This window comes from Pseudopipra pipra, chromosome 6 (genome assembly GCF_036250125.1).
Source record: "Pseudopipra pipra isolate bDixPip1 chromosome 6, bDixPip1.hap1, whole genome shotgun sequence".
NCBI classification, from domain to species: domain Eukaryota; kingdom Metazoa; phylum Chordata; class Aves; order Passeriformes; family Pipridae; genus Pseudopipra; species Pseudopipra pipra.
This window is the reverse complement of record NC_087554.1, coordinates 27,589,447-27,613,787: the sequence shown is the minus strand read 5'-3', so window position 1 is coordinate 27,613,787 and position 24,341 is coordinate 27,589,447. Positions and strand designations below refer to the sequence as shown.

At 37.6% G+C, this 24,341-nt stretch overlaps 1 protein-coding gene across 1 annotated transcript in view; it reads left to right on the top strand.

The window, feature by feature from the left end:
* LOC135415808 (cytosolic phospholipase A2 epsilon-like) overlaps positions 1-23,826 on the top strand; it is a 33,380-nt gene extending 9,554 nt beyond the window's left edge. The window contains exons 4-21 of the mRNA XM_064658126.1: positions 648-784; positions 1,496-1,627; positions 2,207-2,247; positions 8,606-8,648; positions 9,095-9,158; positions 10,539-10,681; positions 10,829-10,918; positions 11,596-11,633; positions 13,280-13,415; positions 15,094-15,230; positions 16,435-16,657; positions 17,548-17,662; positions 18,441-18,578; positions 18,855-18,962; positions 19,770-19,961; positions 20,429-20,598; positions 21,589-21,775; positions 22,651-23,826. Coding sequence (XP_064514196.1) covers positions 648-784; positions 1,496-1,627; positions 2,207-2,247; positions 8,606-8,648; positions 9,095-9,158; positions 10,539-10,681; positions 10,829-10,918; positions 11,596-11,633; positions 13,280-13,415; positions 15,094-15,230; positions 16,435-16,657; positions 17,548-17,662; positions 18,441-18,578; positions 18,855-18,962; positions 19,770-19,961; positions 20,429-20,598; positions 21,589-21,775; positions 22,651-22,859 — 2,303 coding nt within the window. The 3' untranslated portion in view covers positions 22,860-23,826. The remainder of the gene's footprint in view (positions 1-647; positions 785-1,495; positions 1,628-2,206; positions 2,248-8,605; positions 8,649-9,094; positions 9,159-10,538; positions 10,682-10,828; positions 10,919-11,595; positions 11,634-13,279; positions 13,416-15,093; positions 15,231-16,434; positions 16,658-17,547; positions 17,663-18,440; positions 18,579-18,854; positions 18,963-19,769; positions 19,962-20,428; positions 20,599-21,588; positions 21,776-22,650) is intronic.
* The last annotated feature ends 515 nt before the right edge of the window (positions 23,827-24,341 follow it).

Here is a 24,341-nt window from a genome sequence, read left to right as displayed (position 1 = left end):
TGTTTTTCAAAAGAATTGCTGAGAAGTATATAACTTCTAAGAACTTTGTCAAATATATGAATGAATATGGAATTGACACATTCTGATTTGGGGCACAGAAATCAAACTTTTCAGCTTTGATGGGGGAACACTTTGCTTTTTGGCAAAAAAGATCTGTTGTTCCATATTTAAGCCAGCACTTCAATAAAGGCTTTCATTTAGTTATTGAAACTCTTCATTCTCTAATGAGATTCTTCCCAAATCTGGGGAATAAATTACAAAAAATAAGTCTCTACAGCCCTGATTTAAGGTTTTGAGATGTGTTGTCTGTTCAAGCTGTTTGGAAAGTCATGAATTTAAAGCAAAATGCAGTGTGGATAGGTGTGCATGTACTGTACATGGAGAACAGAGCTATTTCAAATATAAAGTAACATTAAAAAAAAAAGTAAGTCTGACCAAAAATGAAAAGGTGGAAATAAGCATTGCAAATGAGTGAAGATGTCTCTATTTTCCTGTAAATGCTTCATTGTATTACTTACTCATACTCTGTATATTTTAGGAAGAAAGCCCAAGCTGTGCCATCTTTGTCTTATTAGGGTTAAATGTGCACTGTGCAGTAATTCTTTCTCTGGATACATTTTAACTCTACTCATCTTCTCCCTATACAGTCACCCTTTCAGACTGTTACGTGACACTGTGGCTGCCTACTGCCTCAGCTGAGAAGGTTCGGACCAGAACCATCAGGAACAGCAAAAACCCTGTTTGGAATGAAGCTTTCTGCTATAAGATCGACCGCCGCGTCAAGGTAATGAAAATAAATGGTTTTCATAATTCGATGTCTGCAGATAGTGGATTACACAAAAGTACAATAAACCAATACATATATAGCTAGTTTCCAAGCACTGGAGATATTAAAGATTTCTCAGAAAAAATCCCTGTTGCTTACATGCTCTTTAGTGTTGTTCTATTCCAGCTTTTTGTTACTTAAACATCTACTATGCTGAAAGAGTAAGAATGCCCTGCAGAATATGGCCTTACTATCCCATTCCCAATCTTGACACATACAAGTGAAACCCAAGATCATGTAAAAAATAATAGTAAAATGAGTTAGTTCTAGATATTGTGGAAAGGAAATCCTTCAAATCTTCTTTATGTACCTGTGCCTGTTTTATACACTTAGACCCAAAGGCCATAAAAGAAATGTAGAAACATTTAATATCACAAATTAATTAAATAAACAATTAATATCACAAATTCATGAATATTCTACATGACCTGCCTGTCTCTTCTGCCTGGGGAAGTGAAACAAACCTGCTTCTTTGTGTAGGTAGAATTACTAGTAATGTGAAGTCTAATAATCCCAAATCTCTCCCCCTTTTCTGTTTCCCTTCTCCTTTTCCTTCTTCCCCTAAAACTGGAGGGGCAAGGGAAGAAAACCTAGTCTTGAGATTTTCCTGCCTTATGTGGCTCCCAGATATAGTAATAACTCCATTATATTCTTAACCTCTTTGTGCAGAATGTACTGGAGCTAAAGGTCTGTGATGAAGACACAGTCACCAGGGACGATGAACTCTGCACGGTTCTCTTTGACATAGATAAACTCACTGTTGGACGTACTGTTCGAGTGAAGTTTCAGCTGAATCCACAGGTGAGCACTGGAATTGGTGAGAACAAAAGTAGATTCTTTCCTTCCATCTAAATATAACCTTTTACAGTGTTTTATTAGAGGGAACGTCTACTTAAACAGTATTTTGCTGCTATTATGAGAAAGACTTAAAGTTCCTGTATGAGTGCTCCATGCACTATGCTAAAAATCTAGGATGGAACGAGCTGGAACTAATTATCCAGAGTCTTAATTCTAAATGTTTCTGGCATGTTTGTTGGCTTTTGGTATACGTTCTGAATTTTCAGCCTCTTTAAACTGTAATAATATTAAAGCATCTGACTCTTTTTGTGTTGGGACTTAAAATCTGAAAAATAGTTGTTTTAGCAGAATAGAAGTTCCTACATCTGCATGCTCATATAGCATGTAGATTTCAAGAAACTAGTTTTAGCAACTGCTTTTTCAATATCTTAAAATTCAATATCATCAGTTGACATTACATTCTGGGAATTTTCCTAAGTGCTATTCTAAATACATATTTTAAAAATTATATGTAACTGGTATGACGAAAGCTGAGAAGAAAAATAAGTGATGTATCTTTGTTTCCTTTTCTCCTCTCTTCAGGCACGTGAGGAGCTGGAAGTGGAGTTCACATTGCAGAACACGTGAGTAGAGTCCTAAATTCTAAATAAAGTGTTGTATTTAGTATAAAAATAGCCTGAAAAGCCGATTCATATGGAGAGTTCTTAAACCTGAAGTCTCTGAAAGCAGTATCTAGATGTTTTTATTCAAGTCTAGTAAAATAGGATTTCAGAATACATATTTATAGATTTTAATTATCTGAAATGTCACTTTAACCCTGTTTGACTACTGTTCTCTTTTTTGCCATTGAATTTATATACAACAAAGTAGAGGGAGAATGACAATATTCAGGAAGTTTTGACCCTTAAAAGAAGGAGTGCCAAGCTTGAATGTCTTAATTACCCTCCTTCTTGAGGAATCTGGCTTTTCACATCCACAACATTATAAAATGCGCTTCTGTAAATTGATTATTCAATTCATCTGGCTACACATGGGAAGCTATGGTAGAGAAGGGAGCTAAATATTCTGCATAAAGTAAGGACCAAAGATCACTGTGGGAGTCTGAGGACTGAGGAACCAGGAAAGGTGGAGAAGCAGCAGTAACTTCACTTGGTAGACTTGAAAGCTTTTGGTGGAGTTTGACTGTTTAGAGGATGTATTTGTTTCATGTAATTCATGCTGTGGAGAAGTCTAGGAACCTGTCACCCTAATTGGAGAGGGAGTCTGTTGCAGGATCAAGGGTATTCTAGTCTGTCCCCAAAATATGCTTCATGACTCTGAGGAAGTTACTTGAAAGGGTTTCTATTACCAGTTCAATCCATGTTATTGGACTGAAAGTGTTATTTAAACAACCTTAGAGGTGGTGATATTTTTGGGAGCTTCTCAAGGCATTTGGGATGCTTCAGGAGGTCGCGGTATAATGTGTTGGTGAACATTAAGTAATGTGTTTATTCTCGACAGCAGGTGAAATAAGAACTTGCTGGTGAGAGGGCAATAACTCAGTGTTAAGAATGAAAAAGGAAAGATCTCACACTGTTCACATGAAAGGCAGTCCCAGAATCTCCTATTACAACTCGTGGAGACTCATCAGCATGGATTGTTTGTTGTTTACTGTGCACCAAAACTTGCAGAAGGCCTAGCAGCATCAAGACAAACAGTGCCTGTCAGCCCTCAGGAGTGTCATGACATCAGTAATGGCAATGGGAAGTCCCAGTAGGCATCCCAGTGTCCCAGAAGGCCTGCCTAGGGCCTTCCTTCCTTTGCAAGTTAGAGGATGGCTTATGGAGTGGATATATAGAATCATACTCTTGATATTGATGGGGAAGGTCTAGATAGGTTGTCTGACTTGGATGCTGTGGGCAAGTGGGTTTGCATATGGAGATGGAGGCTGGAATTTTCCTCGGAGCGTGTGCGCCACCAGCTCTGTGTCAAAGTTTTCTGTTGGAGATTGCAGCAAATTGCCTTTTCCTGGAGTCATATTCAATAAAGTCAGAAACACAGCAATTTCTGCAAGTGATGTCTGAGTAGCAATTCTACTAGTTGGAAGACAATGGTTGGGACTTTACAAATAAAAAAGGCCCTTGGCAGTCTCAAGGAAGTGGTTTAAAAAAGAATGACAGTCATGGCTCAGTTGCTACAGCAAGAAGGCATCTGATCTACCTTTTTCCTTATAGTGTTCCTGAGTGACCAATGTAATAGTTGTGGCCTGAAGAACTCCACTTGCCAAGGGAAGAAATTCCTGCATTATAAGTGAGGAATTGTGTGTGAGGTCCCAGTAGGACTGACAAAATCTGCTTCCTGTTGGAAGTCAGATAAACTTTTCCCCTACTTATCCCTCATTTGCATTTTTTGTATTTGTGTGGCGGTCAATGCTGTTCTGCCCATCAGTTAAATCTGGAATAAAGGTCTAAGCACACCTGAACTGATTAAATATTGTGATCTTGGTAGGATGTTGAGAGGGGTCTTTTTTCCCCTTAGCAAAGGAAAGTATAATGTCAGAGTAACTAATGAAAGGGTTTTTCTACTAAAATTGGATCACATTGTTTGTTATAAATGAGAGAGCCCTGAAAAGGTCTGAAAAACTGAACTGAAGTTTGGTCACCAAACTTCAGTTTGGGTCACCAGAATGCTAGGGACCAAGCTGACCTCACACGTGTTGAACAAGCTCAGCAGGTTTCGGCAAACTTTTTTGTCATTGTTGGATGGGAGAAGTGTTGACAGAGATTAGAGATAATTTTCAGAGGAAGAGAGCCCTCTGATAACAAGAACTACAGCTAAACGTGGGATATTTTTAAAAATCTTGTATTGTGATGGGAACAATCAGAACATACATTTGGGGAGTAAATATGGCAGTTTATATCTGAAATTAATAATTATTCCCACCAGCAATTTTTCCTGATGCTATTTATCTGTAGTTTTTAATTTCTGCTGCATCTTCTTTCCACACATCACTAATTGCAAATTTACTACATTAGCTTGTTCTTTCTTTCCAGCGTTTCAGATGAATAATATCACACATGAAGTGCAACCCCAGGCCAAGAAAGTTTCTTAAGTTGCACCTATGATAGTGGCTTTGTCACTCCTATTTTTGTTTGCCTATACTCTCACTGCAAAGTTTGTGTTTACCAAAAAGAATATTGTAAAAGTTCGCTCATGATACATTGATGGGCTATATGAAATTTTTTTCTGCATTCATTCCCATTTTATTTTATTTAAAATGGAAGAAAACTTTCATTTTGGTAGCTGGGTTTCCACAACTGCAAGATGAATACTCTCTCTAGTGTTGCCTCACTCTTATGCCACTCCTGCAGTATCAGCAAATGCTCAGCTCTCTGCTGCAGAGTGGCAGGCACTGAGAGCCAGATGTTTGATCCTAACAACATGGAGAGAAAGGCATGCTCCTTCCTCCAAGTGTCACCAGCAACTGAGCCAAGGGATTGCAAACGCCCGCCCAATGTTTTATGGGCCCATAACACAAGCCCAGCTGCCATGAGAGCTGCTGCACTCAAGCGGCAGTGACAGAAAAGGTAAGGTCGTTGTACACAGGTTGCTGATTTGAATACTTTAGTGCTTTTTGTGTTATTTTCTGGTGGTTATCAATGGTAATGTGGGCTTTCTTCCCTGTGTTTCCATTGGTAGGGTCCAGCATCAGAATGAGCCTATACGGGTTGCTACAGGGACTGAGTCCCGCTGGACTAGGTGGCTTCGTTCGCTCAACATCCCCCTCCCCTCTGACTTCTACTGAAGCCCACACTCGATATTGAGGGGCCACAAAGAGGCTTCTGATGAACTAAAAGGTACTTTGAGTTTCCAAGGAGAGGTCTGAGAGCCCCATGGCATTTGCTGTACCTGCTGATCTTCTCTTTGGCCTCTTTTTTCTTTCAGATGTCCCAAGTTGAGGAAGTGCATCTCAAACAACTCTTAGAAGAATGAAGGACCACTCTTACACAACCTTTCATCTCAGCTCCCTCTCCCTTTTTTTTTTCAAATGTGAAAGACAATATTTGAAACGAAGGCCAATAAATAAATGTAAATAGGTGTACAATAAGTTGTATAAAAGTTAAGTATTGATTATTGAAACATGGCAAAAGCATGATTTTTAGACAATAAAAGTTTTTTTCTTTCTGTAGTTCTGCTGTATTATTTTGATAAATTCTCCCCATGTGTGGGAATCATGCTAGCCATTTGGTTTGGGCACTGCTGAGGAAACACTCAGGCTGTCTCCATCCATTGGGGACCAAATGTACTGCTCGTATTTTGGAGGAGCACTGAAGACAAAAGTTAGAAGTTGAGAAAGATGACAACCAAAAAACATTTGAGGTGAATACAGCCTTCTTTACTGAAACAGTACTATACCCCATGCTTCTCTTGAGTCGTCAGAAAATTCAGAAAAGTAGCTTGTATTATTATGGAACCCAGTAAAAGGAGGGAAGCTGGATCTGGCGTGAAAGAATTCAAATTTTGTAGATAGGTATCAAAAAATTCGGATTCTCTGGTGAAATAGAGCACATTAGTCTATTCTAAATGAGAACTGCAATACAAGAATAAGTTACAGTGTGACTGTAACTTCCCATACAATGTTTCCTGTTTCATTATAAGTCAGGCACAATCTATAAAGGAGAAGGCAGCAATTTGATGTATACCAGTTCACTTGATGTATACCAGGTGTTGGGAAATGATCCCTGGGCTCACAGAGTCCACTGCAGCCTTAGGAACCCCTTCAACAGACATGTAGTGAAGAAGGATGTCTAGAGTCTCTGTTTTTGGCTTTCCCTGCCACAGGCTGTAATATGGTGCTGATTCTCGTAGTGAAACTGAAGTCTGCAATAAAAAAAGACCACAAATCCCAAACTGTGATGGAGGAGAGGACAGGAGTCTTAGTATGTGTAATGAGGACTTCTAATAGCAGGTTGATTGGTAGAGAAATTACCAGCTAGTCACAAGAAATGGATGCTATTCAGAGCTCCAAAGATAGGCAAAATATTCAAAAGTCCCTGCTAACCTGAATAGTAAGAGCTCTTTTGCACGCAGTTCAGCTCTGTTTCTAACTGTGGCTGATTTCCAAAGCTTCAGAGAAAAGTGAGTGCCTTTGCTCTTCTAACACTAGTGTATGGATAACCAGGTTAAAAAAAAAATAAAGCATCTGTCTTAGGCTGTGACCAGCAGAAATCTTGAAATTCAGGATATAAAAGTGGAAAGTGCAGTGTGGAGAGTAACTAACAAGTGACAGTAGCTGGGCTTTCTTATAGCACTGACAGCAGAGGTAACACCCCAATAGAGAAAATTCAGATATCGATGCTTAATGGCTGAGTTGTCCTGGTTCTTCTCAGGAGCATTCCAAGCTGTTCTGTACAACAGTGCAGGTTTTCCACCATGTTTCAGGGCCATACCTGGGATCTCCTGGCTATCAGCTAACTTTATACTTTACTGATACCAGTACTTCAAATAATACTACACTTTACTGGACATTTACTTTCAAGAAGAGATATCTTTACCTCTCTTTCCACCTTCATTTCATCAGGCTATGCAGACTAAAATCTTTTAATATTTATCATGCTGTTTCTTGCTTTCCTTGTTTTTCTTAATGAAGCATTTGAAGATAGTGACACCATATGTAATGTTATGACTATTTTATTGCAAAATCATAATTAAGTGCAAAAATTTGTGTCTGAAACAAAACTTGAGTGGTATGGTACTTATGCCCATTTCCCTGCATACAGGTAGAAACACTGAGTATTTCTTGTCCATTCCTGACAAATGTTCTTTGAATTCTTCTGAAATACACTTTCAAAGAAAGATCTTACAAAATTCTCAAGTGTATAACTGTTTTTTGAGGAGAGGTGTTTGCTTGGATTTTGTTGTTTGTTTTTTTTTAATGGAAAGTTTTGCAGTGTATTTAGCCAGCTCATATTTTTCTCTTAAAGGAAAACACTGATTTGGAAATGAAACATTAAGCTGTTTATGAACCTTGCAATTTTAGGTGAATTCTTTGTCATGGGAAATCTTATAAAGCTATTATAATGCGTGTTTACACTGAAATCTAATTGTTATGATAAATCTTCACTTAAAGGGGATACAACCAATGTCTCTTCATCTGATTTCAAAGGAATTGTATCTTCTGACTTCAGCTGAGATAAAATACATAAAATATAGAATTATGTGAAACCTCAGAGTGTTATAATCCGTAGCTTTTAAAGTCTTAATAGACAGCTTGTAATCTCTGTAGCAGGTTGAGGAGTCAGCGCTCAATCTTCATAAAGTATTCCTTTTTAACTACTCTGAGTTCTTGAGATACTATATAAATTTACATGTGCAATTTATTAAACGGGTAAATGATAAGATATTCTTAATAATAAGATATTCTTAATAATATTCTTAAGACATTGCCTTATTTTTCTGATGGAAAAATAAGAATATATTATGAATTAACCTCTACCCCTGTAAGCGGAAACACATCTACACATATAGTGATCTATTAAAATCTCATGTGTGATTTTCAGGTCACTATATAGAGGTGAGTACAATTACTTCTGCTGTTATGGTGATTTTTTTTTTAAGTTGTGGAAATCTAGGCAGTTGTATCAGTTTTTGAAGTACAAAACCTTGGGTAAAACTGTAACAATCAAAACAATCAAGATGGATTTAACAGCCTCCAGCTTTCATCAAACTCAATATGTCACATATTCATTGCATGGTTTGCTGAAGCAAATGTATAAGACCACAGGAGTAGAAATCTAACTTCATATATTGTCATGAGTGGACGAAAAAATTGCAACTCAGGTCATCATCTAATCTTAAGCTTTAAAGTATTTTTGTGTGAGAATGTTAAAGTCAGAAATGTCAAAGCTGATGGGAGAAATGAGTAATGTGTTAACTAATAGACTTAAATATTTGTCTGAGTTGTCACACCCATGACATTATATTTTCTGTTTTATTTTTCAGTCTGGACTATCCTGATGGCATTATTACTAATGGAGTACTAGTGGTAATGTATATTTATTACAATCTTTCTTGTGTCTGCATAGCAAGTGCAGACTAACTAACTCCGGAAACTTTGAGCTCTGTCCTAAAGCCAATATTGCCACCTACTCTGTTCTACAAACTGGAGGCCTAGAACTATCAGGAGTTAGTGAAGCAAGTGATACAATGCTCATAAAATAGTCCCGTATCTTAATGCACCCATTATTTTGAACAGGGCTCATCTTCTTCACTTAACTGTCTCTCCAAGCAGCTCATGAGCTGTTCCTCTTTAATTTCATATTCAGAAAAAAATACCTTATCTCTATTTCCCTCATGTTATCTGAAGACATAGTAATAGATAATAACTGTGTTCCTCATTGATCAACCAGAGGGGTTGGTTGAGAACAGTATGAATCACTTGCAATGACATTTATACTTCTCTCAGTCATCACTCATCCTCTCTTGCTACAGGCACGTGAGGTTTCCTGTTTGGAGGTTAGAGTGGATATGGGGAAGCTGAAGCAGCAATCCACAAGTGAGGTTATTGCTTCATTAAACTATTGTTTTCGTGTTGTGATTAAGTCATTATAACAGATGTTTGTGCATGTTACTGTAGCTGTGTCATATAATACTTAGTTTTGCCATGTCCCACCTGACAAAAGATTGTATCTGTCAAAATTCAAGTTAGTCAAGTATTTGGTTATGAGGCAAATCTTAAACTGATGCAAAAATAGAGCCATATATACTAGAACGAAAAACTTGGAAAAATTATGTTAGTTCTTTTTTTGTTTATTGCTTGTCCAAAATGAATTTTTCTAAGTTGGATCTTCTTTTAAAATTATCTTATAATTCAAATAATATGTAAAAATATTATCCTGTATGTTTGATTTGGGTTTGAGTATGTATAAAGTTTATGCACATTTAGGGTTCTGAAAGAGACTTTTTTTGGGTTTTTTTTAGTAAAAATAATAAACTTAAGCTCTTAAAACTTAAACGTAAAATTGTATCGAAGGGGTCTGCCCAAAATGCATGAAAATACTCCGCAACCACAGGATCACCAAAACAGGACTGTTTGTAAAATTTAGCTCTAATAAATACAGTAAGATTCTTTGCTAGTCTTTAAATTCATTCAAATAAACAGTAACTTTTGTAGAGCTACTCATGCGGCAAATCTCAAAAACTCTCATCTGTTTTGAGTTAATTCACGGATGGAAAATTGACCTTTACAAAGAAAATGGTAGCAATTACTGAGTTGCACTACAGGAACTTTCAGGCTGAAATCTAACATGGGGAGGAAAGGTTAGTGAAGTAAAATTATATGCTTCTTGGCCCTGATCTTGCAAGAGAACTGTATATTATCTCTCTGTAAATGTAAAGGCTTTTTTTGTACAAGAAACACAGACTTGGGGTTGACAGGTTGTTTCAGTTTTGGTGACATAAGGGCATATACCAAGTAGTCTGCTTGATTTTTGAGTTTATAGAATCATTTGACGGTTGTAGTCTTAATATAATGAAATGTACACAATGAACCAGAACAGATTGACTTCAAATAAATGACTCTCATTCAGCATGGATAATCCAAAACGCCCTTAACTAACACTCCTTTAAATCTAAACCTTAAGTTTCATTTAGTTATGGAAAGCACCTACCAAATAGCAAGCTGTGATATTTAAAAAATCTGTGATTTCTGTATATTTATGATTTATACAGATTCACCAAGATATTTTATATCAGTTTTCAGTCTGTTTCAGACACCCAAAGTCTACTTAGTCATCGTGGTGTAGGGAAAATCAGACAGAAAGAGTGCAGAGTAGAAGCGGATTGTGGTTTTTTTTTTTTTTTTTTTTTTTTAATTAGCTGTCTATGTTTGCTTAGGATAGTTAAAATTCTCTTTGTTCCCTACCTCTCCATTTAGACCAGGAGCTTACATTTACAGTGAAAGGATCACATGAAGGAAGCCAGAAGATTTTGCTGGACTCTGGTCCCAGCCTTCATATCATCATGTTTCACTGCATCATAAATGACCAGACAAGACTGGATATTATATTGCCAGAAGAGGTAAGTTCTGTTACCATTAACCTCAATGAAATTAGAACAGGAAATTTATGTAACCAGTGAACTGAACTAGCCCTCTTAGTATGAGAAATTCTAGAGATGACAAACATTTCCTGTGTGCATACCCAACTCCTTTTTACATTTTTTCAGCTGGCTGATGGAAATGAAACAGAGAAGCCTGGGGTCCTTTCTTTCCCTTTGAATTCTCTCCCTTTGCAGAAGGAAATAGTACTAGAAGAGGTGAATGCTGTGAACCTTTTGAAATATATATTTTTAAAATGTGCTTGATATTGTCCTGCTAGAAATAAAGTTACCAAATAAAAAAATCACTGTGTAAAATTGTACAGCTAGTTATTGTAAATGATAAAAAATAGTTTGTCATAGTCACTTTTAAGGAAGCAGGTGTTAACAATAAATTTCATAATATGAAAATCATTGTAACCCTGCATCCCACAATTAGAACCAAGTGGTTTCAAGGAACAAAAGTGACTGTCATATGTACATGCATTCAAGATTTTTTTTTATATTGAGGTAATTCTGGAATGGCTAATAATTTAAAAAATTATGAGATTATGAACTTAATTCAGATTTTAATTTGTCTAAATATTGATAGTGGGAGTGGTTTTGTATGTATTTTTTAATTTTAGTTTAATAAGTTAACTTATTCCTGTTGCCTCTTCTAAGTGTGTGCTCTGGTGACTGGTGTGACATGCAAACTTGTGGTGCACTACCTGCCCCAAACATGCAGGCTTATAAGAGAAGAGAAATTGTGACTGGCTAATTGTATGAAAAAAGTCCTTAACCTTATGATTTATTATTTAAAATCGCCCTCTCTTACTCAATAGGCATTGCCTGAGCTTGAAAGAAAGAATGTTTTAAAATTTGATGGTAATTAGTTTTACTTTCTCAATTTCTAGGATAATTCATTTCACTTGTGCTTGACAACAAGAAAATGGTAAGATAGCCTCTTTTTGTCCTATCATCCAGGACTACTGTAAACTAGCTATGTAGGTTTTTTTCTATGATAGGTGGAGAGATGAACACATGCCACGTGAGTGCTTTGTCCTGTGCTCACGTGGTGCTTGAGGTGAGTACAAGTCTGCTGCAGTTACAGGATTGTGCAGTTCAATATGAGTATGTGAGCCTTCATAGATTTCTTCAGAGTAAATGAGTTTATTTTATGACTATGGTTCTTACACGTGAGTAAAACTGTACTACTCACATATTAATTTTATTTCCCATTTATGCCAACAGTCAGATTTGCATAATGACTGAAATAAACTCTATCAATCTTTAACTTTGCAAAATCACCAAAATAAATGTAGGGCTTCTGCCCCTTCTCCTGCTTCACCAAACAGAATGGAAGCTGAGATCTGACCAGCTGCACCTCTGACAACCCACTTGCAGGGACAGAATTGCACCAGTGATAGGTAAAATTGAAGATGATGTTTTATGGTATAGCTGAAAACTTCACGTGGTTCACACCATCCCCACTACTGGGTGATATATAGAAGGGAATCAAGGTGGATTTTCATGACATGGGAGCACTTTGTGTAGGTGCAGAGTTACCTGTTCAACCTCAGACCATAACAAAATATATTGAAATGCGAATCTAGAAGACACAGATTTATAGAGAGAGCAGGAGAAATTTTAATCTATTACTAAAAGAGTTGTTTGTTTGGTAGAGTAAATCAGTTGAAACTATTCTGTTTTTGAAATTACACTGTGAGATAAACCAAATTTGCTGGAGAACAGAGGAACAGAGGGTTAGGAGCATTAATCCTTGAAACACTCAAATTTGTGAAATATTGGTGAAAATAATATTCAGGACAGACTTTGCAGCCACCAGAGGGTGATGTGACCAAGAAGATTTGGTCAATATTTAGTGCTCTTTTCAGTAATGAGTGTATTTGTCTTGTTGAAGTCACATAACATTAGCTGCCATTTGATTGGGTTTGCACCTTTTTTTCTGATTTTTCTTTTTGCTTGTGCTTCAGTTTATCAAGGGACAAAATTACAGGTGTCTGCACATGTGAGAAAAAAAAAAATGGATATTCCTGTATATTTGCAGGATGAAGCTTGCAAATGCTTATCTTAAGAATCTGTTAAGGACACAGATGAAAGGCTGGATTTCCCAGGACAGAGGCTGAGCAGGGAGTGATCCTTGCTCTGCAGTTCAAGCTCCCTCATGTAACTGATTAGGACCATCACTTTAAACACTGTTAGTGGACTGTCAAAACTTGAGAACAAGTGATGATGGCATCACTTGAATTTTTCAGGATGTCATGGTGACAAACAGGAATGACACAGAAAAAAAATGCGGCCAAAATTATCCCTTTTGGTGATCTTTCCCTGACTTGTGTGCCTTGCCTTTGTGTCCGTGTTAACAAGAAATCTAAAGTACCTTCGAAACTCCTCTTCATCCTGACTGCTACTCCTTACTGTCAGTAGAAATGCTTGTTTTTCTTCTTTTCTTGATCAATATACAGACTTGGAACTAACTTGTTTTACAGATGATTTATTTTCTGTTTACCTGCCCTACAGATCTTGAAATCAGCTATAAATGACATGAGCATTGATTTGTCCCATTGTCTGTTCTAGCTCAGGAGATCTGGATGTGCGCTTGGGTTTTAGCCTGTGCAAGGAAGAGCAGGATTTCCTGCGGAAAAGGAAGAAATATGTTGCTGCTGCCCTGAAAAAGATTCTTAATTTGGAAGAGGATCTAAAAGAGCACGAGGTTAGCCAATACAGTCCATGGCAGCAACTCCTTTCCAGAAATCAGGGCCTGGCTCACAAAATTCAAACCACAAATAAAAGCTCAACTTGAATAATGCTACTACTGTGGGCCAGGCCTGGCCACCCAAGGCAAGGGATGAGCAAGAGAAGTAGTGGCCTGTTAATGTAGCAGAGCAGAGGAGGCAGGATAATGTCTTCGCAGACCCAAAAACTTCTTGACAGCTCCTCAGTTCAGCTCAATCCTGTTTATTCTTGCTATTACTCATGGGTCTTAGGAGTAAAATTTATAGTGGGCAGACATGGGACTGCTGGGGGATGTTGCCTGGGAAAGAGTGTGCCTTATCTCAGTGACAGACACAAGGTCGTGGGCATGGCACATGTAAGGGGTTTTGAGAGGAAGAAGCAAATATTTTCACACAAACATCTGAATAAAAATTCTTGGGGTGGTTTCTGCAGCAAAAAAGCTGTATTCTTGAGAAAACCAACAGATAGAATAAAACCATCAACCTGGAAAAGAAGAGTGAATGTTACAGCATCATGAGTTGTAGATGAAATAGCTTATTGCAAGTTTAACTGTATCACTATAGCTCCTGCTCCTGTCTCCATAGTTGAGTCATAAATTTTGTAACTGCTTATGCCTAGCTGGGTTGCTGACAATCAGAAAAGTAAACATACAAACACCAAGAATACTCTTTAGCATTTTAGGAAAAATCCCCTCTACCTTGTTAACTGACTTACATTTGAACTGAAAAAAAAACAAACCCACATTAGAGTTTTAATTCATAATGAAAAAGTTACAAGATGTAAAACCCAGAACATAATTTTTGGAATTTATTCTGATTTTAGTTAAGATTATGAGATTTTTCCTCATTTCCTGGATTTAGGCTCTGAAAGAGTTTAAAGTACCAAGAACATCTATTTTGGTGGGTTTTCTGTGGTTTTGGGGTTTTTTAGGATAGAAGAATTGTTTTGTTCATGCTCTATTCATTGACTTTAGAATAACATATTCCTTTATGAAATTAGAAGCTAATACCTGAAAGATAAAAATAGACATTTTCCATAGGGCATGTAAACATCCACACAACTCTAGATGCTAACGGAAGCAAAGGGTGTACTAGAACAGGAAAAGATTAAGAAAAGAATAGTCTGTCTCTTCAATTACACTTGGACTGTGAAAGGGGGGAAACCCTATCAATGACTGTGCTTCAGGATGTAAAGTAATTAGTAATTAGTGGCCTGCGGCCAGGAAGGCTTTGGCTATTGTGTAGTTTGGCTGATTACAGGGTGCTGTGCATTCTTCTGCAACACTGGTCATTGTTAGAGGCAGAATCATGGATCCTTAATCTGCTCCAGTGTGGTAAATCCTGTATTTTCTATGATGGCCTCTAATAATACACTTTGAGAAAAATTCCAGGGTGATGAGGTTGATTTCCATTTCTATATTAAGTAGACACCCTCCTGTCCGCCTCATCTGAGTGGATAAGACATAAGCCTTCCCTCTCACATCAGTCAGGTGATGGCAAACAGAAGCCTTTTGCAACAATCACGCCCTTTTCATATGAAGCAACATCACGGCTTGTATTAATGCCTGCAACCTGTTACCTGATTTCTGCAGTAAGGACTGTTTGTCTCTAATAGGTGCATGGCTTTCTCTCCCTCTGCCTTGCTGTGTTGAACAGGTGCCGGTGGTGGCCATTACAACCACGGGGGGAGGCACGAGATCACTCACTGCCATGTATGGCAGCCTGCTGGGTCTGCAGAAGCTCAACCTGTTAGACTGCATTTCCTACATTGGTGGTTTATCGGGTACCACATGGTGAGAATGACCCAAACAAGGTTTATGTTTTCTCTGTTCAATGCTCTTGACTCTTTGTACAACACCATTGGCTTATATGGCACTTAGCAGACCAAAAGCATTTCCCTTCTCCCCACAGTCTCCTCTCTGTCCACCTGGAACAAAGAGACAAAACATAATGATTAAGAGATCAATCATCACATTTGTGAGCTGCTTTTGTCACCACACTGACTCAGTCTATGCCTGATATTTCCATATGAATGCTCTATTCCTTTTTTGTATTTTATCAGCTGTTTAAACTAAATACAACAAATTTGTCTTTAGACTGGAAACTGAAGGAAGATGAGAAGAATAATTTATGCCTGCCACTTGCTGGTTATTCTCACTTCTATTTTGGATTTACAGTGCATCTCCCTCTGGTAAAAGATGTGTGGGCCTAGTGGAAATAATATGTCACAGGAAGCCCACCAAATGGCACCAAGTTACTGACCCCGGAGAAACCGCAACTATGGTTGCTCATTGTTAAGTGCTCTCTTCTTCTAGTGGGCATACAGCAGATGTCAAACTTAAAATAACTAAGGTATTTAATCAAGTAGGTTTTAGGTACCTTCTCTCTTCTATACCTGTTTGGAAGTGGAGAATTTTTTTTTCACTGAATTGAGTGTTAGTCCTTTATATCCAAACTTAATGGTAAGTTTTTCTAAGGATTTGCCAAAATTCTTTTAACTTCTCTGTATGTATGTGGTCTGAGAACTTTGTCTGTGTTATGTGTTCAAGGAGACAAATTAGAATGGCCATACAAGGACATACCTAAGGACTGCCCAGTTTTCTCACTGGCGCAAGCCATTAGCAGATACATGGAACTGAATGTAGGACTAGACCAAACTAGTAGTGACTGCTCCTTAGAATATTCCCCACCTTCCAAGAAATGAATTTGAGGAGGACCTGTGGAACCTTTGCACTTAATATCCTTGAGTCTTGGGTTTTTTTCTCCCTTGAATTTGAAGATAATTTTTGGACCCACAGAAACTTTTGTCATCACCAAACCAGGAAAGATTGGAGGTTTTGTTTGCTCTTGAAATGAGAGTATTTGAAATATGTTTAATTTTTAGTTGTGAATCCCACAAGAATTAAGGAACAGGTAAACAGGTTGCACGAAAGTTTTCTGAAGGCAACCCCCACAGTATTACTCCTCTTTGATTGTTTTCTTCTAACCTTTCTTCAGGACCATGGCAAACTTATATGAGGATGCTAATTGGTCACAAAAGTATCTGGAGGACGCAATCAAGGAAGCTCGCAAGCAAGTAACCAAATCCAAGACCTGTTGTTTTTCTTTGGACTGTCTGAAGTACTATTATAATGACCTGATGGAGAGGTCTAAAGAAGGACATAACACCTCTTTCATAGACCTTTGGGGGCTTGTAATTGAATCCATGCTACATGATAAGGTATTACTCCTTTTTTTTCCCACAAACCTGTTGAACTTCTATAGCTACTAGGAAGAAGAAAATAAATCCTGGGATGCTATTCAGTACTACTAATGCAAATAATTAGTTTAGTAGTTGATTAAATATATTATATTCAGATCTATTTTTAAAGCACTGCTGTTGATAGCAGTCAAAGGTGTTCTTTCTCCTTAAAGAAAGAAGATTCCTGAGAAAAAATATTTTTAATCATAAAAAAAATCTGTTTGGACATTAAATATTCTCACTAGAAGAGGCACTTAAAAAATTGAAATAATTTGCTTCTCTAGCATAAATGAAGATATGCATTTATAAAGTGACCTAGTATGTGACATATGGAGATGTTTCAAATAGTGGGAAGGACCATTCTTTAAATATGATATCAAGTTTTAAGAAAGTGATAGAAATCTTATTACCTTAAAAATAGTATATCTTAAATAGTTTCCATCTAGTTTATGTTTATACAAGGAAGTTTTAAATTGTCATGTGCAACAGAATATATTCTTGCATACGCATATACATGCAAAATATCTTAAAATATGATAAATTCTTTGCTAAGACCCAACCAAGGAAAGAACCTTTTCTTCCACTTGCCAGCATAATTTTTCCTGGGAATGTTTTTTGAGTTCTTTTCTTGATGAATCTACAATCAGCTTTTCTGCATATATCAAAATCTGAGATCCCACATAGTGTATAGCTCCTTCTTATGGGATATTTGCCAAGTTTGGAATATTCCATGGCAGGTATTTCTGAGCAATCCAATGAGCTGGGAATGGGAATGTGGAACCTGGATAAAGCTGATAATTCACATTATATTATTTCAAGTGTAAATTGTTTTTCACCACGTTCTGTTAACTATTTTTAATCAAAACCAGAAAGATGAGCACAGACTTTCGGACCAACGGCAGGCAGTGGATAATGGTCAAAACCCATTGCCCATCTATGTGGCCATCAACCTCAAGTCCAACTATAGTGCCCAGGCATTCAGAGGTAATGGTTATGATTTAGATTTCTTAACAACTTTATAATTTAAGTAATCCAAACTTAAATAATATCCACATAATCGGCTTTAATAATACAATAGTTCTTTCATTCTAACTGCAAAAAAACCCCTCAAACCCCAAACAACTATTAAAATTTCAAATAATAATGACTAAAACTAAAACAAAAAACCAAACAAACAAATATTAAGTGTTTAGCATTTGAGTTCTTTATATTGCCAGAATTGGAAACATGGTTTTAACACAGAAGATGTCCAAGTCACCATTTATCCTGGCACAAAAACCTTGTAATAAAACAAATTCTTATGATGGTTCCACATGGTCTTGTTTTGCACAGTGAATGGGAGAACTTTGAATTTTTTGGGTCCAGTGTCAGGAAAATCTCCATTGCTATTAATTTTCGTAGTATTTGTTTAATATGAGCATCTGAATACATGATACCAAATGAATACTGAGCTCTGTCACTAGAGCCCTAAAGAGAACAAGTTATACATGAGCAATACATACTTCTGGGTAAGATTAACCGCATTAAGGGGCCAGGGCTTTTCTGCTGGAGATTGCTGTATCACAGCCAGGGACTGCCCTCCCATGATGTGGAAGGACCTTATGGCATCAGAACTGCAAGCAATACAGATACAACTATAGCTGGTGAAGAGCATATTATGAACTAGCCAGTGTCTTTCTCATTATTTGCTTTCTAGTATTCCCCTGTTTAGCAATAGCTAACATATTACTGCCTTTTCATGGTCTGGCTGCTGTTACCATAGAGTGGCTGGAGTTCACTCCCTATGAAGTTGGTTTCCTGAAATATGGAGCATCTATCCGCGCAGAACATTTTGGAAGTGAATTCTTTATGGGAAGGATGGTGAAGAAGCTCTCAGAGACTCGAATCTGCTATATGCAAGGTGACTATTGCCTAGGGGGAAAGGTGGTCTACTTGAGAGACACCTGGCACTAGTCAGTTCATGGTCTGTGGTGGGCAGCACTGGAAAGACATCAGCAAACAGGTTGAGCTGGTGCGAGTTTACATTAGCAGGGACATACTTAGGAAATATGCCTGTGAAGGTATCCATACAGACAGAAAGGAAGTATCCAAGTGGAAGAACTGAAGGTATGTATCAATTAAAATTCTTCCAAGGCTACTCCATCAATCAGCTTCTATTCACTCGTTCATATTACAGGCATGTGGAGTAGTATATTTTCCATAGATGTGATGTATGTCTGGAATTTGGCTGCTGATTCAGAGGACTTCTGGTGCAGATGGACCAGAGACAGAGTAAAAGATATTGGTGAGATTTTTAATTTTTTTTTCACCACCAGTATATATTGCTTATATTGTGTGAAGATGTCTAATGCATAAAGAAATATCGTCAAAGTCAGAGAGAAAAAGATGAAGAAGACAAAGTAGAGATATCAACTATGACTTTTTCCTGCCTGATTTAGAACTAAATTATGCTTCTTTGGCAAAGATGTTCCTTTTTCTAAAGGTCACAGAGACACAAAAACAGTCCCCAGCAGACATGTAGAAGTCATGTTGTATTAAGAACATATCTTAAGATTGTTAAATTAGGGTATGTTTCTCCTTGGCCACTAATAATGCATGTAGAGAAAACAGCTCTTGCAGAGGACTATTTTCTTAACTAAACTACCCGTGGAGAAAGCTCGCTCTTGCTATTGATTGCACGGGGAACCTAGAGTGGCTGGTCTTCTAAGGTAGCTGATATTGCAGCTGAGTGATATTCACATTCAGAAGGTGTCCTGTTCAAAGGCCAGTGTTGTCTTTCTGTATGTTTTGGGTCTCATCTCTCCTGTCTATCACACATTACTATAGAGGCGGGCATCACTTGAGGAAGTCTAGAGTGGGAGTTGGGGCTGACTGCCTGGCAGCCCGCTGCCTGCAGGTATCTGTCATTTAATTCACTGTCTAATGCTGAGTTTTATTTGGTAGCATAGACCTTAAGGGCTTATAACTATGTTTGATTTACCTTTTGGGGTGAGGGAAGGTGATAACTGTTGGTATTAGTCACTCCATTTTTTTAAAATATTGATAATTTCAGAAAACCATCCTAAACTTAGAACTTCTTTCTGTCTTGCAGCAGAGGAACCCTTTCTGTCCATGAATCCCTATGAAGTGGACACATGTCTATTCACTCCCTCGAACATCCTCTCCTCTGCTCTGCGAGATGTCTTAACAGGACGCCCAACCATTGCACAGTACCCCAATTTTATCAGAGGCTTCCAGCTGCATAACAAGTACCTGGAGAGTGAAGGATTTTCTACCTGGAAAGGCACAGTAACTCAGCCTGTTTTTCAGTAGTATTCTAAGGAGGTTTAGGTTTTGGAATTCATTTAGGTTTTCCAACAAAGAGGAAGAGACGAGGCTGACTTTTGACATTCCACTTCTCCCTTCTACAATTGAAAAACATGTAGCCAGTTTTGAATAGCATTTCAATTTTGGGGTGTGTGTTGAAGGGGGAAATTGTATCTGATTGTATTGTTTTCCAGCAGACAAGTTGAGTTTAGCCTAAGGAGGTAGGAGGGATCTCCCTTTCAGGGCCAAAGCAGCTTGTGGTGCCCAGGAAGGAAGAAAGGAAAAAGCAGTGGTGTGTCACTCCTGTAAATCAGTACTGCTAGAGTCAAAGGAAGGCAGAGGCAACGTGGGACAAAATTCTCCATTCTTCCCTTTTTAACTTTCTTCAGAGGAGCAGACAATCTTGTGTTTTATTTGTTGTAATGAAAAATATTTATGTTTCAGACACAGTGATAGACTCCTTACCAAATAAATTGATGGAAACAGCAGACAATGAACTCTCCCTGGTTGATACTGGCTTTTTCATTAATACCAGCTACCCACCACTTTTGAGATCAAAGAGGGAGGTGGACGTCATCCTACATCTGAATTACAGTGGAGGGTCCCAGACACTGGTAAGAAAAGCCATGGTAGCTGAGATATTCATGGTGTTTTTGTTTCTAGAACTCATCAGATAAAACGCCTAACTTTTTAGTATTGGAATGGGAATTAGATCATTAATATTGATTTATTATTTAGATCATTAGGGGATTTATTTCTCAGTAACTAAGAAAAATATTAGAAGACAGTGATGGATTATAGGCATTTTAAAATCGTCAAGGTCTTCACTGCACTGGGTTCAACAGTTTTGAAGAGCTGATGGAGAACTGTTCTGGTACTCTGATACTGCTTTTGGCTATCCTTGTAGTGAAAGAGTTGCAAAAGCAAAGACTCTGACAATATTTTAACAAATTAAATGAGAAAACCTACGTGTCTTGGCCTCTTTATCTCATATTAGTCTTAGGGAAATGTACTGGCTGATGCCAGACGTGATTAATAATTAAAATTAATATAGGTAGTGTTGCATATATAATGAGAATAATATAAAAATAAAGGTAGGTTTATAGTAAATATAGCTGTTAAAGTTTTTTTTTTCATGAGATCATAAGGTATGTTGATAAGTGTATTTGTTAATAGGGAGTCATTATCAAGCAATCACCAATTATGGAGAGGACAGAAAGACTGGGAAAGTGGTAAATAATGAAGATGTCAAGACAATGATACAGAATAATCTGGACTGATGTGCTTCATCTCCATTCTTGCAGTTTCTTTGCCTTCCCCTTCTGAACTTGTTTCACTGGAATTATGAAATTAGTCCTGTGGCTTTTGGCTTCATTTTCAAGTTCAAAGAAAGGGACTGTTTTCTTATTTTGCCTAAAACAATGTGGAAAATAAGATAAGCTGCAATGTCTGGTGTACTTATGGCTATTTCCATCTTCCCAGAGGAAGATTCAAGCCTTAAAATATTCCTGTTAGTTACTAGCTGCTGGGATTTAAAATATCCAGGTCTCTGGATCAGTTTTGATTTTTTGTATTAATTTTATTTATTTTATTCATTCATTCAGCCTCTGGATCAGATTGCAAAGTACTTCTATGGGCAAGGAATTCCATTTCCCAAAATTGAGATAAGTGAGGAAGACAGGGAAAACTTGAAGGAGTGCTATGTGTTTGAAGATGCTGACAGTCCACAAGCTCCAACAGTGCTTTTTTTCCCTCTAGTAAATGACACCTTCAAGAAATATAAAGCTCCTGGTGAGTCATCTGTGGTAGCAATTTTAATAAAAATTCTTTTTCCCAGTGAGTCCTCTCCATTTCATGTCTAATGTCTCACTATCATATTTTACTGTTCCAATGTCAGCATTATCAGTCTCATCAGTGAAAAAAAATAAACCCAAACGTAGTCTGTGTCAGTATGTCTGAACTATCTGAGCTCCAGAAGCTTTTCTGAATACTTTTGAGATGAGTATAGGCAATCATATCACAGGAACTACTAGAGAGAGTATGAAGGTAAAACCCCCAAAATATGTATACCATGGGTGGTAGGTCCTCAACACAAGCTATTTTACTCTACAGACATGGGCTTGTTATGCAGTGCTGGTTGGAAAAAAAGATGCAAAACCTTCTGGTGCTTTTGGTGGTAAACCCATTCACCTGGGTTTTGTTCATGTATTTAAAAGTAATCCCCCAGACTGAGAACTGAGTGGACAGAGATCTTCAGTTTTAATTTGAATGATGTCCTCTGTCTGAGTGCAATAATTTCTTCTGAACTGTCAGTGAGAGGGTTGTTATTTTATCTAGTACAGGTGTATCTTGTTTGCTTTTTGCTTGTGCTTTTCTGGTTTGGGTAACAAAGACTATGCAGTGGTCTAGCGTTGCTGCAGCTAATGTTCTGATTTCCACCTGTTTGGGTGATGTAAATGTCAAACGATGTAAAATCATATTTGGATACAGGCTTGATCCAGATGCTAGAGAATACAGTGCTACTAGGTTACTTTTTCATCCCTCTGGCAAATTATATCTTTCCTTCCATATCTCCCTTTTCTACCTATAATTATGTAAATGACTGATAGGAGCCACATGCTGCAATAAAACCTTATTGATGCATCTCCTTGTGGTTTGTCCCTCAGGTGTGGAACGGAGTCCTGAAGAGATGGCTGAAGGCAAAGTTGATGTCTCCAGCATCCTCTCACCATTTACAACAAGGGAGGTGTGTTTCAGCGAAGAAAATTTTGACAAACTGGTGAAACTGACTGATTACAATGTCTTGAATAACGAGAAGTTGATTATTCGGGCCTTGCGCTTGGCAGTGGCACGGAGGAAGCAGCGGAATTATTAGCCACCACACACTGGCTTTAACTTTCTGTATGATATTTCTTGGATTGTCTATGGTTTGATAAGATCAAGACGTTTGACGCTTGCCAGTTATACTTGCAGTAGAAATCACATCATCCTAAGGACATGCTGGACTCCACCCTATTTACACAGATGTTCAGGCAAACAGACTGGAATTTAGCAGTGGTTTCATACAAAACAAACTTCAAAGCAGCAAATTTGGTTTTAGTTTTGTTACCTTGTTACTTTAACAATTGTTATATGTAGTTCCTATAAATTATTATAATGTTGTGTAAGACAACGAAATATGTGGAACATTAAAATGTGTATCAAAACAGTATTTACATGGTGGGTTTTCCATTTGGCAGAACAGCAATCCCTCAAACTGGAATTTCTTTGGTAAATAACTAATCCATTGTACTGGTCCTGCTTATCTTCATTATTGAAGGTTGTCATCTCTGATTTGATTGTCTGTCCACTATGAGGTTTTTATTTAGCTGTCTTTCATCAGTAAAATAAATTTCTTAAATTATTATCACTATTGTAAAATCTATAAAGTTTTCAGCACCAACAAAAAATACCCCTGGATTAGGTAATTTTTTTTTCAGGAGATAAACAACTGAGCTGCTATTCACAGAACCACTTATATTCAGCCTAAGCAGTAGACATATTGCCCAATTTTACTTCAGTTTTCTCCTGGACTCTGACTGTCCTATCTCACTCATCTTTACTTGCCTTGACTGCTCTTAAAGGATAACCTTGCAATTTCTCCCAGTGTTTCATGAGGTGGGAAGTGGCTGTCAGCTGTTTGCATAGAAGAAGGAGAAGAATGCAGGAGAGCCTTTTGAGATCCCTTCCAGACATATTTTTTACATCTGTTCAACACTTATGGGCAAATGGTCTTTGCAGGGATTGTCCTGAAAGAGTGGTTTCTCATCATCAAAAATCCTAGAGTTTCTTGGGGAGGGTGGACTCTCACAGTTCTGCAACAGACAGATCACAAGCTCGAGCTGTGATTCAGGAAGAGATTATTCACAGCAACTCGGAAAATGTTTTGGATTATCTTTCTTTTGTTAATAAAAGGCTCCCATTGTTGCAATGAACTTCAGACAGAGTCATCAGGGCAGAATTAGCGCTGAGATCAGAAGAGTCTTGACTGTGCTCAAAAGTGACAAATTTGTTTTTATGGAATGAAGTTCTAGGTAATGGATGGGGGAAAAAGATTCCTTCCTATGAAAAAACCCCAGCTGACAGTGCATCTTAGAAAAAATTGGGTGGTGGAAGAGGATGAGTGGGCAATGTTTTTCACTTATGAGCATGTTCATTGTGTTCGTGCGCCTGAAAAAACTTGAAGGGGCATGGTGTAACCCTGTTTTTAGGTACAGTATTGTATGTTTAAATCTAGATATTATCCCTCCATGTGTGAGGCAGATGTAATTGTGGTTCTGCTCCAATACACTAGATTATCAACTCATGTGATCCCTCT